Source organism: Sciurus carolinensis, chromosome 7 (assembly GCF_902686445.1).
Source record: "Sciurus carolinensis chromosome 7, mSciCar1.2, whole genome shotgun sequence".
NCBI lineage: Eukaryota > Metazoa > Chordata > Mammalia > Rodentia > Sciuridae > Sciurus > Sciurus carolinensis.
In genome coordinates, this window is record NC_062219.1 from 72,886,878 (window position 1) to 72,905,015 (window position 18,138).

The following is an 18,138-nucleotide window of genomic DNA, read 5'->3' on the forward strand; positions in this document are numbered from 1 at the left end:
TGTTATTCTTGAGTCTGTTGATGCTGATAGTCTATGCTTGATTGACTTTTTCTCATGTTGGTTTCCTTCTGAGTTTTCATTAATGACCTGGAGATGGCTTTGGTGGACGAGGTAGGCATCTTTGGGAGGGGAGGACAGTAGAATGAATCGGACATTATTACCCTATGTGCATATGTGACTACCTGACTGGTATGATTCTACATCATATACAACCTGAAGAATGAGTTATATTCCATTTATGCATGATGGGTCAAAATGCATTCTACTGTCATATATAACTAATTAGAACAACAACAAAAAAGTAAAAATGTCTGTGCTCTCCTCAGGCTGTTAGAATAGAACTCATGGGAGAGGGACCTGGGTTTGTTAGTTGTTTTTTGATTATTATTTGTTTGTTTTGTTTTCTGAGTTCCCTGAGTGTTTTTAATATGCAGTTAAGGTTGGGAACTGCTGAATCTGAGGGTGTGGAACTGTATTAAGTGTGGACGGTGGTGATGGTAGTATTTATGCTGTTCATGTCTCTGTTCCTGTATTTTCAACTGCATTTACTGAAAGGGCAGATGTAGCAAACAATTTTTATGAATGTTTACTTCCTTTGAAAACCTCACTTATGAACTTTCTAAAACTAACATGGCAAGACTACTGTCTCATTTTGAAATGTGTGAAGATAAGTGAGTTAAGATTTCTCAAGATCTACCAATAGGATGTCTCTAAAATTTCCTCAACTTGATCATTTAATTGTACCCTTTGCTTGAACCAGATTCCTTGAGCTGAGCTTTCTTCTTATAACAGTTTATCATACATATCAGGAGAGAATTTTGAGATTGTTCTCACATTTCATAGATTCACACTTAAAAAAATAATTTCTTTGCTCCTTGTTTATTTTGTATTACTTTCCCCCTGATTGTCTCAATAGTCTTTTCTTGAGTAAATCTGTTGCTAGTTTTACTTCACTTGTGGATCATGGTCAGCAGCCACAGTAGCAGCAGCAGCAGCAGCAGCAGGGGCCACTACCTAGATGTTCCCTTTCCCCAGAAGCTGAGGTGGTTGTCCCCCTCGCCCATGCACTTGCAGTTAGTTATATAACAGATCTGAAGAATTTCATCCTTGACTGGAATCCCACTTCTTTCTTTGATGGGGCTCTGGAAGCATTGCACAATAGATGGAAATAATTGTTGGGCCAGTTAATTTAAAGATGGCAAATAGAACCAACCACTCTGTCCTTGGTATAAATATAATGTTGCTTTCAACACTTTTACTTTCAAGAATGAAAAATGCTCCAGATTTTGGATTATTTTTTGTTCTTTTATATTTTTGCTCTACTGATTTATTTCTAAAATCATAAAGAAGATTCTCTTTTGCTTTCTTCATTTAAAATTTACTTATTATTGAAAAGCTGAACTTTTGTGTCATTGGTTATTGAATTCCTGAGCTTGGAGTTGGTCTTAGGTGACTGTTTCTATTCCAGAATCAGGGACTTTGCTTTTACTGAATATAACAGATATTCAGTAAAGGTTGATTGATTAACACTATGACTTTGATATCTCAGCTGCACTTCACAGCAGGATCTGCCTCTATTCAGAGTCAGTTTAATAGTGCCTTTGGCATTATTATTTATCTTAGTTGTAATTAAACTTTAATTCTGAAAGGTAAAAGAAGTGTGCAGTTTGATGGTTTTTAAAATTTGGGGGGCTGGGTGTGGTGGTGCACATCTGTTATCCCAGTGACTTGGGAAGCTAAAACTGGAGGATTGCAAGTTCAAAGCCAGCCTCGGCAACTTAGCAAGATGTCTCAAAATAAAATATAAAAACAGTTGGGGATGTGGCTCACTGGTCCCTGGGTTAAAAATAAATAAAGAAAAAGAAAAAGAAAGAAAAAAGAAAATAAAAGAAAGAAGCAAAACTTTTGGGTTATAGACACCTTTGAAAATGTGGTATATGCTCTGGAACCTTTCCTCAGGAAAATTTTACCTTCACAAGATTGCCTGCAATTCCTGCAGTCCAGCTGCAGACCTCCTGGGGAAATCTGGCCTGTTAGGTTATGACTGCTCCTCTACCACCCCCTACTGGCTTGTCCTGGCCATGGCTGACCTGGATTATTTCTGTATGGTATTTATACATATTTTTGCTCTCTTCTCCAGGGCTTATTGACTATAATTTCCATTGCTTCCGGAAAGCCATCCATGAAGTTTTTGAGGTGAGAATGAAAGTAGTAAAATCTCGAAAGGTTCAAAATCGACTTCAGAAGAAAAAAGGAGCCACTCCTAATGGAACTCCTAGAGTGCTGCTGTAGGTGAGGTTTCAGGAACATCTTTTGAAATCAGACCTTTTTGATGAGGCTGCTGTACCATGTTGCACTAAAGAAGGAGGAAGAAGATTAGTACACATGACATGGATTTGTTGTAAAAAAAATTCCTGCAACCCTCTTGATCTTCTCTTTTTTAAATAAAGTAAGCACTTTGAAGCAAAAACTTGTATATCAACCATGAAGTGAAATCCCCTGTACTTTCATTACACAAATGTAAACTTTTATGGTCAGTAGTCAGAAAAATCCCAAGGGAGAACTGACAGGAACTGTACATATGTTGCATTTTTTCACGTTTTTTTTTTTTTTTTTTTTTTTCCCCTCATTGAACTGAACTTTGATGACTTTTCTAAGCTCTTTTCTGTACATGGTGTCAAGGACATACCTACTGTAGTCCATATCCATATGGCAGAAATTAATCCAAACTGTTACATTGGTAATGAGTTTTTGTAATATTGGGGGTCTTTATTACCAATTGTTGAGGGAAATAATTTTTTAATGGAACTGGAACAGATTGGGGCTGCAAGTTCCAGGAGCAATAAGAACTATTCCCTATTTATAACAGATATAAGCAAGACTTTTGTAGAATAATATTATCACCAAACTTATATAAAAATTTCTATCACCATGGCTGCGCTTCCCTACGCATCAATTTGTTTTTGTTTTTGTTTTTGTACAGGGATTGAACCCAGGGGCATGCAACCACTGAGCCACATCCCCAGCCCTTAAATTTTTTTTTTTTTTTTTAATTTAGAGACAGGGCCTCACTGAGTTGCTAAGGCCTCACTAAGGCTGGCTATGAACTCCAGATCCTCCTGCCTCAGTCTCCCAAGCTGCTGGGATTATAGACTTGTGCCACCGCACCTGGCTTCCAACAGTTTATATAAGTTCTTTACCTCAGCGTACACCTCTATAGCAACTTTACACTTACAGGTTTTTTTCTTTTTGCTTCATTACTGTTTTAGAACTTTTGGGACCAGATTTCCAAAATGGGGTAGATCATGGAGAGAAATAACAATGTCTCTAAGGCTCTTCTGTCCTTGTTAGTTGGGGCTAACATAACATCAGAGGCCAAAAGGTTTCCCAAATGTAGGCAATTGGCAACTGCAGACTAAAAAATACATATACAATATATGTTTAGTGCCTGTGAAATGACCTATTGTGCTACATTTAAAATATTTAGGATTAGTTTTTTGTTACTCCATGACCTCAGTGAATGGAGCAAATCTCACATCTCCACCATGGAGCTTAATCCTGTCGGTTCCATTTGTCACCTGAGTCACCTTTTTGTCTGTGATACTGTGCCTGGTGTCCTCTGCCTGTTCCCACCTTGTGACTGAGGTTAATTAGTAACCAGCATGTTCTGCAAAGCTGAAGAGCCATCCTGAAACTCCCAGGTGATCAGTGGGAAAAGGATGGCCAAAAGAGGTATAAACTCTGCTGTGCAGTTTTTTCTATGAAGTTCATTCACTTATGTTTACCTTGGATTAGCAGAAAATTAAGAATCCTGAATCTTTTGCAGGGGAGGGTACTAGGAATGAAACCTAGGGACATTTTACTACTGAGCCCTTTTTATTTTTTATTTGGAGACAGGGTCTTGCTAAGTTGTCCAGGCTGGCCTTGAACTTGTGATCCTCCTGCCTCAGCCTCCCAAGTAGCTGTGATTACAGGTGTGCCATGGCACCCAGCTGAGAGTCCTAAATGCCCCTGTGTCAGCCAAATCATTCCAATAATCATCTTTCTTTTCTTTTCCTTCCTTTCTTCCTTTCTTTCTTTCTCTCTCTCTCTCTCTCTCTCTTTCTTTCTTTCTTTTCTTTCTTTTTTTCTCCCCTGCCCCCCCCCTCTTCTTCTCTCTCTTCTTCTCTCTTTTCTTTTTTTTTGTACCAGGGATTGAACCTAGGGGAGCTTAACCACAGAGACACCCCCCCTACCCCACCCCACCCCTTTTTTTTTTGAGGCAGGATCTCACCAAGTTGCTTAAGGCCTCATTAAGTTGCTGAAGCTGGCTTTGATCCTCCTGCCTCTGACTCCCAAGTCGCTGGGACTACAGGCGTGCACCACAGCTTTTGACTTTCAAGTAGATTATTCTTTCTATATAAAGGTTAGCACTCTAGCATGCTTGTGGGACTTCAAAGCTGGTCCTAGCAAAATATGTAAAGTCCCTTGTCCTTGAACTCTCCCACTTCTTTCAGTGGCTTTTTTCCATCTTCTTCCTCTTCCCAAGTCCTACTCCTTCAAAGATGGTGGCTGGAATTGAAGATGGTAACAAATTGGGGTTTAAGGTTTGAGCTTCCCAAGAGTCTAAAAATCACCAAGGCACCCTAACTCCCTTTCCTTGTGACTTCTGCTCAGAGCCCAGGGTCCCAGGGAAGTCTTTTCTGATTTCTGGAGCTGTTCCCTGTTGGACCTTTGCCAATAGGTTGGTCTGAAACATATGGGTTTTTCTTACAAATCTAATTCTCTAGAATTTTTTTTACGGAATGTTTCTCTTTGAATAAGCAAATGGAGTCAAGTTTCTAACATTACTTTATTGTCAAGATAGAGACACTTACCTAAATGGTAAATCACACGTTAAATATATAAATATATATATGTATATATATATATATATATTTAAGAACCAGATGGAACTTCCATTTTTAAGCTAGGTATATGATGGGTTTTATTAAAATGTGCCTTAAAAAGCCTATTACTTCAAGAGCAAATGATTCTTTGGGGGAAAGGCAAAAATAATCTTATGACCTAGGACCCATGTTCATGGTAGTAAGTGCATTCTTTGTTTAATCACATGCTAATATAGATGACATGTTAATATAGATTACTGCCTCAAACCATGTGTGACAATGATCTCTTAATTAAAGAAAAATGTAGGAATTAATGTCTAAGTGTTCAGTTTTTCAAGTCTGTGCTATTGGAATTGCAACACCTTTTCAAGTCCTTTTGCATTTTATTTTGATTATGAGAGTTGTGTATTGCAATGTGTCTGGCCACATTTTGTACTCAAACATGTTTATAAGCAGAAAGTCCAGGGCTGGGGATATAGCTGAGTGTTAGAGTACCTGCCTACCATGTGCAAGAGCCTGTGTTCACACTACAAACAGCAACAAAATTAGAAGGCCAAACATGACTACAGTGACTGTACTGAAACATTTTTGCTTGGCTCTAAAGGCTGCACACTTGATTTCAGGTTTCTAGAGCCAGGGTAGTCCTTTGTCTTTTGTCATTTAAAACCGGTACATAGAAGTGAGACTGTGAATTATCATCTTTGGTTATTTTCAGTGATGTAGATTAATGTGAATGACCAGTAGGGAGTGTTTTTTAAAGGAGTATAAAGAACTGGTTAACATTCACAACTATATTATTTTATGAACATAATATATACTTTGGACCCTTAAATATAAAGTAACTTAAAAAACACATAAAATGTCTAAAAACAATTACAGCAATACATAACAGTTAATTTCCAATTCTGTTTGTACTCCAGAAAAACAGCTGAACTGTCATGATTATTAAAGTACAGTATGCATTCTATTTGTACAGACTGGAGGTAATTTGTAATCAGGTAGACTTTATGTTTTACTTCAAGCAGTACATCATTTCTAACCATTATTAAATCTTTACTTTCAGGAATGTTAACTGTCAATTTAAAAGCATGTTCATGACTTGGTAAAGCTTTCATTTTCTTTCAAGTGTATTCATGACTGGGCTTTCTGAGAACAGAATGGTCTCTTCAATTAACAGTATGACCTTTCATATTTGAGAGGTGGTTTACCACATGCATATATCACTGTTTCATCATTCCTCTATTTAGTAAATCTCTCTTTTTAAATTTTTAAAAAATTTTTCAGACAGTGTCTTACCATACTCAGTGTGCTCAGGCTGGTCTTGAGCTGGGTTCAAGTGATATCCTGCCCCAGCCTCCCATGGAGCATGTACCACCATGTCCAGCTATTTAATAGAATTTGTCTTGGTTGATCAGTTCTCATTTTATGGAAATGAGGATAAATCATTCTATATCATTTTATTTTTAAGTGCTGTGTGTGTGTGTGTGTGTGTGTGTGTGTGTGTGTGTTGCTGGGGATCAAACCCAGGCCCTCACAAAGGCTAGGCACGTGCTGTAGTGCTGAGCTACATCCCCAGTCCTTTAAAACCTTCCAATCTCCATTTCTTTATAGGGGAACATTTCTTTTAGGACTATAAACTATCATTTCAGTAAATTTCAGATATTCATTTTTGCTGCTCTGGCCCTAATCCTTTAGTCATCTGGAAACCCTTTTCCTAACAGTCCAATTTATCACACCTTACTTGCTAATTAGTGAAATTCCATTCTACATGATCTTTACAGATCCCCTGAGAGTTCTCAGAGAGGGCTTCATGTTATATCTTAAATATGAAGTTTTGGTTTTTTATTAGAGAACTTGATTGGAAATAATTATTTCCAAGATTTTAAGTCAGTGATCATGTTGAATTTAAGAGAAAAATATCTTTAATAGAATTACTTAATAATAGATATTGGGTGCATACCATTTTGAAGAACTATTACATAACTAATCCTCATAAATCCTAGAGGTAAGTAAGGCCATTTCAGTTTTTCAGATGAGGACACAAAGACCAAAGAAAATAACTTGGTCAAAATCATATGGCTATTAAGACATAAGGCCAGGAATCAGACCCTGGAGTTCACTCCACTACAGTTATAAACAGCTTTATAAAGCATCACTTAAAAAGCCTTCCTTTCACAAGTATGAAGGGAGCATTTGGAAATTAGGATTTACTGCTGCATGAGTTAAAGTGCTGTGATATTTAAAAAAAAACACCTATTACATGTATTCCTCTTGCATATTTATAGAACCAACCAATAAGAACAGTTCTAAATGCACTTAACTCAGAAGATATTCAACCAGATTATGCATCTTTCTTCCTAATACATTAAAATAACTAATGCCCAAGATAACAGAGATGCTTAAATATCAAGAGAAAATTTAAATACCTTTTGTAACCATTTGGTTTTCTAATAGGTTATAGTATATTAAACTGAAAAAAATTTAAAAAAGAATAAGCCTTTGGTTTTAACTGCATTTAACATTTTACCTTGAGTTTACAGCATATGTAAAAATCACTTAGAGAAAATGAAACATTGGGATTAAAATTTAAAAAGGTTCATTTCAGTCCTAATCTTTTCTCAAGTTCAGACCTGTATTTTAAATTGCTGGAATCTTCTATAAGAAGCGTCTCATTCTGTGTCTAAACCTGGCTTCCTTTTTCCTAAATCTCCTGCAGTGATGGGTGAAGATGGGTCCTCCTAGACCCCTGTCAGACACTTGGGCCTTTTTCTTGACTCTTCCCTCCTGCTCACCTCCTACAGTCACTTACTCTACTCTCTCAGTTCAGTCTAATAAATGTCTGTTAAATATGTTTTCTCTCCATCTCCTCTCATTTAGACCTCAACAGCTGCTTCACCAGTGTGCCTACTTCACCATCCTTTCTATTCTGCACACAAGACTCAGACTGACCTTTTCACACCCTTGCAGTAGCTCTCCATTACTTTTAGGTACCAGTCCAAACTTCTTAATAAATTAGCAAGACCCTGTCTCCCTGTTCCTTATAGACCTCTCCAGCCTTGGCTCATCCTGCCCCGACAAAGCAGGACAAACTGCCCATATAGTGTGTAGCAAATAAAAGGAGCCATGAGTTTTCTTTCTTTGTATATCATTTTCTACGGGAAATTACAGTTTTCTCTCATCCAACAAATACTTAATAGGGTAACTACTATATGCCAACCACTGGTGGTAAAATAGCTAAGGATGCCAGATATGAAATAGATACCAGAGATAGAAAGGATTTTAATTTCTAAAAATAATAGAAAATAACCTAATTTTAGCTATGTCCTTATAAGGGTCTATCTTTTGGTTTTTGTGTTTTGGTTTTGTTTTTTTGAATGACTGAATTAAGGAATGCTTTACCACTGACCTACATTCCCAGCCCTTTTAAACTTTTTATTTTGAGACAGGCTCTTGCTCAGTTGCTTAGGGCCTTGCTAACTTGCTGAGGCTCGTCTTGAACTTGGAATCCTCCTGCCTCAGCCTTCTGAGTTGTGGGACTACAGTTTTCAGAATTGCAGTTGTGTAGGACTTTACCATTCTCCAGCAGAAACCAAGGACAGTGACAACTGATATCCAAGAAGTCAATTGATATCAGATCAATAGCTATATTTAATATGAATTTAATGTAAGACTAAATATACTATAAGAAATAGGCCATAAAAGAAAAAAATGTTTATTGAAGTAGTGCTGTTCTTTGTTAAGAGGTGAATTATCTTAAAGGAGTGAAGTTCTGAAAGTTATCTTAATGTTCGTACTTCGCTAATTTAACATATGTGAATCATTATCATTACCAGAATTAGATTTAATAAAAAGTTTTTACTGTTTCTAGTCTTTTCAGTCTGTTTGTACCAGCAGAATGTGTATTGCCTGAGGGGAAAGCTTACATTCTCTTAATATGTTGACATGAGGAATAGTGGATGTGAGAAGAATCTGATGATAGGATGGATATAGGGCAGATACAGAGCTCTTTAGATTATGTAGAAGTTGGAAAGCCTGGGTGTTATTTTAGTTTGTACCAGGCTTATCCTACAGAATCCTTGAAAGGTCTACTTTTATCACAAATGACAGATAAGTTCAGGCTGTGATCTTATTTCTATTCTATCAGTATTTTTGCAATTTTCCTTAACAGTCATGATAAAGTGAAAATATTTTTAATAGCCCTATTGTAGTTTTAAAGATACTTCAAATTGTATCATATTATTCCTCCAAGGAACAATCAAGTTCCATGATTTAAAAAAGAAAAAAAATTCAAAAAACAAATTTAAGACTAGCTCCGTAAATACCAATTAATAGTCTTTTAGAATATTATTGCATTTTTGGTTCAATAAGTGACTTAGCAGTTGAAACTGAGATAGAGTCTGGTACTCATGTTCAATTGAGTTTGGCAATACCGGGTATTGGATCTGCCTCATGCTTGCTAGGCAAGTGCTCTAAAACTGAGCTACATCCCCAGCCCCTCAATCTTAAAAAAAAATAAACTATTTCAAAAAGAAGAATGTCCATGTGAACTGTGAACTCTTACACCTGAAGCAATGTTTGAATGCCATGTAAAACTGTCCTGGGAGAGAACTGTAGGAGTTGACCCTTTATGAAATCCATTTTAAACCTGTTGTGAACCACAATAAATATAGTTCATGTTGCAAACTATCACACACACTTACACATATTATTTTTTTAAATCTCATAAGATATTCACATGCAACACATCTGGTATTTTCTCTTCCATTTCCTTTAAAAAAAAAAAAATCTCACAATCCACAAACAACTCATAACCACAGTTCCTAAAACAGAGCTAGAGCGAACACATTGACTGGATCAGAGATACCCAAAGGATTTTTTTTTTTCCAGTCTAAAATATTTTTGTTCTTCCTTTATTTAAGGTCTTAACAATGGAAAATTCTGAGTAAGTCCTTGGGTTGTTTTTTTTTTCTTTCACTTGATGAAGGGTTTCTACAGTGTTTATTAGAGCTTTTTACTTTTACTGTGCATCCTTGGATGTATTTGTATGTTTGGTAGTAGGGTAAGGGGTAGAAGGGGTTGTAGTCCTGAGGAGATCATGCTTGCTCTAGGCTCTCCATGACCATATTATGATAATTAATCATATTTAGAGTTTAGTGACTCATGAACTCAACTCTAACTCCTATGATCCTTTCTTGATTCAGAAGAAACTGGTCTTATTTAGTATTAGTATTAAGAATCCACGAGTTGGTCCTTTTGTACTATTTGTACTTCTCCATGAAAGAAAGCTAGTCAAGCTCTTCAGAGTGGAGGACTTTAACTGGTGTCCAGCTGCCTGGGACCTTGAACATCCTATGTCCTCAATCTTTACTAATAAGCTTCGGGGCAAGTGGGGTGATTCTAATCTCCCCAAATGGAGAGTCATAAAACTAAGGGCTCTTTTGTGAATGGGCCCCCTGTTGTGACATTGCTCAACTGCAATACAGCAATAAACAGTCCCAGCAAACTCTCACCACCATGGTGGAGAATTCCATACCTATAAGCTACTTCTATTTGGCTATTTCCATTATGGCCCATGTCCCTCAGACAGCCACCAGTTTTCTGTTTGACTTTGCAGAGAGCTAAGCCTTCCCTTTAATACTCAGCCTTCTGCCACTAGAAAATAATGTGGAACTAACATATATGTTAGTTGAACTCAGAGATCATTATGAGTAGCACTAGTAATTAGGTTTCTGTTTCCCCTCCTTTCAAAGCAGTGTGAAAAAGGGGCTAACCTGGAAATATCAGTCAGGTTTGTCTTTCCATCTCAGTGTCAGAGGAAGGAATTCAAAGGGGGTTTATAGTGTGCAAGAAGTAGTGTCACTAGTGCAAATACTATTTACCTTAAAGCTCCAATAATCATCTAGATGCTTCAGAATGCAGATTCCTATACCTGCCCCCATCTTCTTGACTAAGAATCTCGAGGGAGAGGTCTAGAAATCTGTATTTTAAATGAGCACTCTAGGCAATTAATTTGGGAGACATTATTTTCTATGCTCTTAAAGGGAAGGGGAAGGGAGATAGTGGGAGATGAGGATTGGAATCACTTAGAAGAGCATTTTTTTTTTTTTTTTTGTACTGGATTGAGCCCAGGGGCACTTAACCACACAGCCACATTCCCAGCTCTCTTATTTTTTGAGACAGTGTCTTGCTAAGCTGCTGAGGCTGTCTTTGAACTTGGAATCCTACCTCAGCCTCCCTAGGATTACAGGTGTGCACCATCACTCGGCAGCATTTTTCAATACCTATACATATGTATACATGCATAGATATATATCTATCTCAGGTGTTACAGTCTTTTTCCAACTTGATGCAGGTTTGAAAATTACATTATTTAAATAATGTATTTTTTAAATACATTATTTAAGCTACAATTTAAATATAAACTTAATTTAGTCTATTTAATAGACTAAATCATTAATTTGAATATTTACATATTCATATTTAATATCACAAATTATACAAAATGGTATTAATTAAAAATTTTTTTTCTCAAACAATTCTATTCAAATTCTTCATATGCATCTTCTACAGCTAGGTCTTTATCATCTTTGGAAAAACATTCTTTGTGATCTTGAAATCAGCTTTGAAAATCAGGATCCAGTGTTGAAGATAAAACACCTGAGAAATGCCAAGGCAAGAGCTAAAAGTTTTATTTAAAGAACAGAGAGAGAGAGAGAGAGACTCTTCAAGACAGGAGGGGGTCCAAAGCTGATGCCTGAGGGAGTGGGGGTGTCTTGCCCTCTTTTTTTAGAATTTTTTTTTTTAGTTGTCAATGGACATTTATTTATGTATTTAATTGTGGTGCTGAGGATCAAACCCAGGGCCTCACACATGCCAGGCAAGTGCTCTACCACTGAGCCACAACCCCAGCCCTATCTTGCCCCTTTTATAGATTTTAGGTTTCCTTTCTTCTCATCCCCCTCCTCCCATCCCACCTAGGCCCAATGACCAAAAGGGCAGAACCAAAAGGGCAGGAAGAGAGCAGTCCAGGGGGTGCATCTTCCTATTTTCCATATCTGAAAAGGCAGGAAAGGAACCCCCCAAGGTAATACTCATTAACTCCTTGCTGGGAGGAACAATTCCTTAGAAGCCAGGTAACTTTGGCAACAGATTTTGAGGAGAGGGAAGTGTTCTGGAGGTTTTAGCATTTTATTTCCTTTTGAGTCAGCCTTGATCCTTTCTGACTTAATCATTCATTATCTACACTATCTGTCCTTTGTCCTGGTTTCAATCTAACAAGTTTCTCCCAGTTATTTAAGCTAGAACAAGCTTTAAATTGAGTAGGTTGTTGTCTGTGGAGTGTATTGAATCTCAAGTACCATTCCTTAAATGTTAGGACAGCCTCCCCCTCTACCCTCCCACCCACTGCTGGGGATTGAACCCAGGACCTTGCACATTTTAGGCAAGTACTTGGCTACTAAGCTATGCTCTCAGCCCAGGACAGTTTTTTTGTTTTTTACTACATATTTGCAATCTCCACAAATGAGTATTTCTCATATTTCTTTATTTGATGATTGTTTAAAAGCCTACTAATAATAACTTCCAATATGTGTTCAACAAGCTCCTACCCTCAGGAATAATTAATAAACATGTCTTTGCCTTTTTTCCCCAATTTTGTTGGGCGAGTTTTATAACTGAAAACTGCCATCACTTCAGGTTCTTTCAAGACATCATGTCTTCCTGAAGAGTACTTGGTTTAAAAAGGACAAAGACAAAAGTATAAAGCAGCTTTTCTGAGAAATTATATTTTTGGAAAAATTTCACTTCCTATTCTGGCATATATTGTACGTATTACTATTTAAGAACATCCGCACCTAAAACTAACTTCAAATCCCCCAGGGAAGTTAAATTGGCCCCAGTATTTTCTCATAGGATGCTAGAAGGCAGATTGATTGTGGCATACCTGCAGCTTTTGGTTGTGTAGGGCTAAAGAATAAGGCATAGGAAAGTCCAGGGCTGCTTTTTAGAAGTTGATGAATTGGTTATTATTCAGTTTGCCTATAGTAGTAAATTGCATTTTAATGGGAAGCAGTGTGGGGTTGCTTGTCTAAAGATATTAATAATATTGCCCCAAATGCCTTGTGGCTAAATTACTGTAAGAAGTTCCATAATTCATCTATAAGCTGACCTTTGTCTATAGAGTGAAGAACGTTTCATGTGTCTATGAATTATTTTTTGTTTGAAGTTTGTGGATGCTGTAGTGGTGAATAAAATATCAATTTGTTTAAAAGTATTGAACTCAGAAATTTTTTGTCATTTTGCATGCTCCTCTTGAATTTCTATTCAAACAAATCGCTCTCACTGTGGGGAACTAAGTTTTAAGGTATTCAGGTTAGTTTGTGGGTGATGAAATTTCATCAGTCAGCAAACGTTAAAAGGGATCTGGAAAATGACAAATTGGGGTGACAGGCTATGAGGCACAAGAAAAAAAGCACAGGTAGATTGGCAGAGGAAAAGTACTCCAAAGAGCTCTTAGGAGGGAACTCAGGAGAGAGGGAGGACACAATAGGGTCCCAGTTGTCTGCTAGCACATCCTGAGGTGCCTGTCTTCTCACCCACTAACTGACAATTTTATCTTAATTGCAGGTGTTTTCTTTAGAGCTATAGAGCTAAACTTAGAAAATGAAATCACTCTTGCCAGACTCATGGGTTCATAAGGACTAAAGAGCAAGGAAGATAAGTATTGTAATTTTTGTTACCAATTTTAAAAGCACCTTTAAATTATGGGGGGGGAATGATAAATATAATCCATACAAATAAAGCAAAAGCATAATCCTATACATTTCTTTTTCCTTACCCTGATACCAAAAGCTGAAATTCTGGAGATGTCAGGCAATTCAAAGCTATCCTAGCAAATTGGGCCTCAAAAGAAAAGATATAAATTAAGAAAGCCATAGTAAAAATTTTTAAAAATAATGTTGTATAGCCTTATGTGGTGGTGCATGCCTAAAATCTCAGCCACAGGAGAACTGCAAATTTGAGGCCAGCCTCAGCAACTTAGCAAGGCCCTAAGCAACTTGGCAAGACCCTGTCTCAAAATAAAACGTAAAAAGGGCTGGGGATGTAGCTCAATGGTAAAGTAACCCTGGGTGGGTTCAATTCCCAGTACAAAAACAAAAACAAATTGTAAACACCATTTATTATTGTATTTAGAAAACATTTTCTACTTATTCATAGGAAAAATCTTTTAAAATGAGAAATGGTGTCCTATAAATCATCTGATAGAAGGAACCTACTAAACTAGTATGAGGGCTGGGGAGATAGCTCAGTCGGTAGAGTGCTTACCTTGTAAGCACAAGGCCCTGGGTTCGATCCCCAGCACCCAAAATAAGTAAATAAATAAATAAACTAGTATGAGTACTCTACTGCATTTCAAATATACTCACTTGGTATTTTCTTCTGAAATATATTAGAAAAATATTAAAATTGAATAAGCAGGTAAAAGCATGTGGGAAGCTGTCCTTATTTAGCAGAATCAGACTAGGTTGAGCCATGGGACACAGAGGCCTGGCTTCTAGGAACTGCCAGGAAGCATGTGGCACTGCATGGGAGTGTTCCCTGTCTCCTTCTGGAATTTCTCTCCTAAGAGAATGGCTTCCCTAACTCCACCCTATCCTGTCCATCACAGAAGCAGCTCCTCTGGGTCCTGGCCCCCTTTACCTATATATTATAAATAAAGGAGCGTTGCATGAGTTGTTGTAAGAGGCCAGAGCTGATATGCGGACCGAACTGGTCATGCCCCCTCTCATTTAAAAAGAGTATTGGCTCTTGTGTGTTTATTGAGTTGATTAAGATTATTGGGTAATAGAAAAGCCACCAACATCCTCCTCCAGCAGTTAACCCTTTTCTCCTCCACGCGGGACGTGGCAGAGAGAACCCCCACAAAATCATAGAATGACTATTGCAGAAACTGAGAAGAAAAAAAAAAATGAAAAGATTTTGTCCCCTGGATCTCTCTGCTGGCCACCAGATAGATGGTAAGCAAAATCACAACTAATAAACCTGCAATACGGTAAGTGGGGACCGGTAAAAATGAAGAACTCCTTCCTACTGACATTTTGTTTAGGTAACCAGAATTTAAACTCATTTCCCTGATAATGACATAATCAACATCTCCATTACAGTACCAGTCACATCCCTGTGGGAATATGTCTTATGTTTCTTATTAACCAATCCAAAGAGGAAATCCTAGGGGAAAAACAAGAAAAAAAACTCTGGTAGGTTTTTTTTTTTTTTTTTTTTTTCTGAAAAATCAAAAACTTCTAAGAATTCAAAGCAATTAATAAAATGTTTATAGTTACAGTTAAGACCATATATGGCTTTCCAAGCTGTTTCTCATTTTAAACTTTTACGCTAGGAAGATACTGATATAAAATTAGCCAATTCATACTATACATCTCAGTGATAACAGCATTGATTGTAAAACAAGTAAGCATGTTAGCTGATAGCAAATATTTTTAGTATAGAAAGTATCTAAAATGGGATTCCAACTCTTAAAATATCTATACTTTATAACAAAGGCTCAAGATAAATATACCAAAATATAAATCACGGCCATTTCTTTTTTTTTTTTTTTTTTTTTTTTTTTTTTGGGTGCTGGGGTATGAACCCAGGGCCTTGTGCTTACAAGGCAAGCACTCTACCGACTGAGCTATCTCCCCAGCCCCAATCACAGCCATTTCTGATGAGAAGGATTATGGGATATTTCTATTTTGTTCATAATCCAAATACTGAACAATAATCACAAAGTTTTAATGATGAAGAAAGAAGTCATGGGCTGGCAATATAGCTCAGTTGATAGAGTGCTGGCCCCGCAAACATAAGGCCCAATCCCCAGCACTGCAAAAAAAAAAAGGAAAGAAATCATTTAAAAAGTTTCTAATGCTGAAGAATAACTATCTTAAAGTATGTGACCGAAAAATAGCACTGAAATTCTAAGAAACATATCCCTCTTTCCAAATGGTGAAGGAAAGGCCTGGTGTGACACAGATGGCCTGATTCCTTCTCGGTGTAGAAAAAAAAAAATCAGATTTCAGAGTCTGAAGAACTGCATTTGAATCAGGGTTTTCATTTTCTGGATAAGTTGCTGAAGCTTTTAAGAATCTCCATGAAATAGATTTCAAAGTATTCAAATCAATAAGTAAATACAGATCTAAAAAAGTTCTCTCAGAAGGATAAGAACTTGTAGTTGAAAACTGAAAAGTGAATAACTTGATTTCTTCGAGACCACAATTGTCTTCATCTTTAAAATTAGTATAAATAATCTGTGCCACTGCCATAGCTGTTACAAGAATAAATAAGTAGATTTATGTTGAATGCCTGATAACACTACACAGTAGATGCTAAAAAACTATAGTCCAGACCTTACTCTGGGGTGCAAATGGAGATGGGAAGGAAAAATAAAAATTATACCAATATACCAAATATGGGATAGAACTTACTTGCCTGATGTAATTTATAACTTTCTTCTAGGAAGAAATAAATGTTCCTGATAAAATATAAGCAATTTTGGATAAGTCTAAAATTTCTGGGGAAACTAGCTTCCTTCCCTCCCAGCTGACTCAGTCAAGAATCTAGTGGCTCTTTAAATAGAATTACTCTTCTTTTTGTATCCAAGTGCTTTTTTCTCTGTAAATGTCTCTGCCTACAGAAAATTTGGAAATGGCTTTGCTCTTGCAGCAAAACTGTAATTAAGTTTTGACATATACCCATAACTAAACTGTCAAAATAGATTTGTTGTTTTTAACCAAGGACGGAGAAGCTATACTGGCTTCTACCTACTAAGCCAGTCTTGTGGAGAAAAGACCCCCAAGGGGCAGACTAGTAATGGTGGCTTTTACAATGAAAGAAAAGTAAAATATCCTCCCCCCTTGTGTGGAGAGGAAGAAGCAAGAAGAGCCCCAGAAGCAAACTGAATCCAGAGGTTGATGATTTGATCAACCTGACAATCAAATGGTCAGTAACTTCTTGACAGGCCTGGCTGTGGTAAGGCCTACTGCACAAACCAGAGGCCTTTGCAGATCTGTGTCAGGAGAGGCTGTCAAGTGTTAAGACAATCTGAAGATTAAAAACAGGATAAATGAGTGAATGAAGCAGTACATCTGAGTATGGTATTGTTTTCCTATTTGAACCAACCAAACTATTCAAGAAACACCACCATGGAATGGTTTAAAAGATACCATCTGATTTAGATAAAGTTCACTTCTTTTTTCCTCCCATTCTCACTCTTTACAAAGGGCTGGCAGTAGCAAACACCTGTAATGGGAGAATCGCAAACAGGAGGCCGGCCTGGGCAATTTAGCAAGATCTGTCTTATACAGAAAAAAGTGGGGGTGGGGTGGGAGCGCTAATAGAAGGCTTGCTAGCACGCCTAAGTTCAATCCACAGTACCGAAAAACCAAAAGGACTGCTTGTAAAATCCAGACACTAAGATATTCACTTATAGTTTTAGATGAACAATAAGAAACAAACCAATTTAAAATCCTTCTATATAACAGAAACTTGACCAATCTGATTAAGTCTTCATCCCACCTAGAAATCCTCCTGTCTTTCCACCACCCCGGGCCCTTCCTCCCTCCTTTCCTATCCTGAGGTCTCTCAAGTCTTCTGAACTCAAACTCCTTTTTCTCGGTCCCACTCCTTCCAACAAAGAAGAATGAAGTGCGTCCCTTGTGTTTTAAGCTTTCATACTCGTATGCTTTCACTTAAATTCAATGTGATTCCCAGTTTGATTTTTGGACAGGTTTTATTTTTAAAATTTCTCGAAATGCTTAAAACGGTGTCTTGCATCTTACCACGTCTAAAAGGGAAAATCGTTGTAAAATCCTACTCGATTCTCTTATGGCTGGCTTCCCCCACGTAAGCCCACACCACACCCCAAACAGCTACTGGACCTAGAAGCGCCGCACGCGACGGACCCCGCGGGCCCGCTCCACCCGCGAGCGCTCCCGGGGCAGGTCCGGGACCCGCCTGCAGCGGGCAGGTCCCGGGCCGCTTCCGTCGCGCAGCTCCTCGAGACCCACGAACGCCTGGGGACCCCAGGAGGCCGCGAAGGTCGGCCTCGGGGCCCGCAGCTAAGGGACTGCGAGAGCGCCGCCCAATCCTGCAGATCCCCGGAGGGCTGTGCCGGGCCGACGGCCGCCGCTGGGTGACCGGCTGCCACGAAGCGACTGCCACGTCAGGACAACTTCACAAAACCTGGGCGAGGGCGGGTGACGCAAGCCGGGCGGCC

The 18,138-nt window shown here is 38.0% G+C and overlaps 1 protein-coding gene across 1 annotated transcript in view; it reads left to right on the top strand.

Annotated features, from left to right (window-relative positions):
• Rragd (Ras related GTP binding D) overlaps positions 1 to 2,581 on the top strand; it is a 39,809-nt gene extending 37,228 nt beyond the window's left edge. Inside the window, exon 7 of the mRNA XM_047558269.1 lies at positions 2,141 to 2,581. Coding sequence (XP_047414225.1) covers positions 2,141 to 2,292 — 152 coding nt within the window. The 3' untranslated portion in view covers positions 2,293 to 2,581. The remainder of the gene's footprint in view (positions 1 to 2,140) is intronic.
• Positions 2,582 to 18,138: the final 15,557 nt, after the last annotated feature.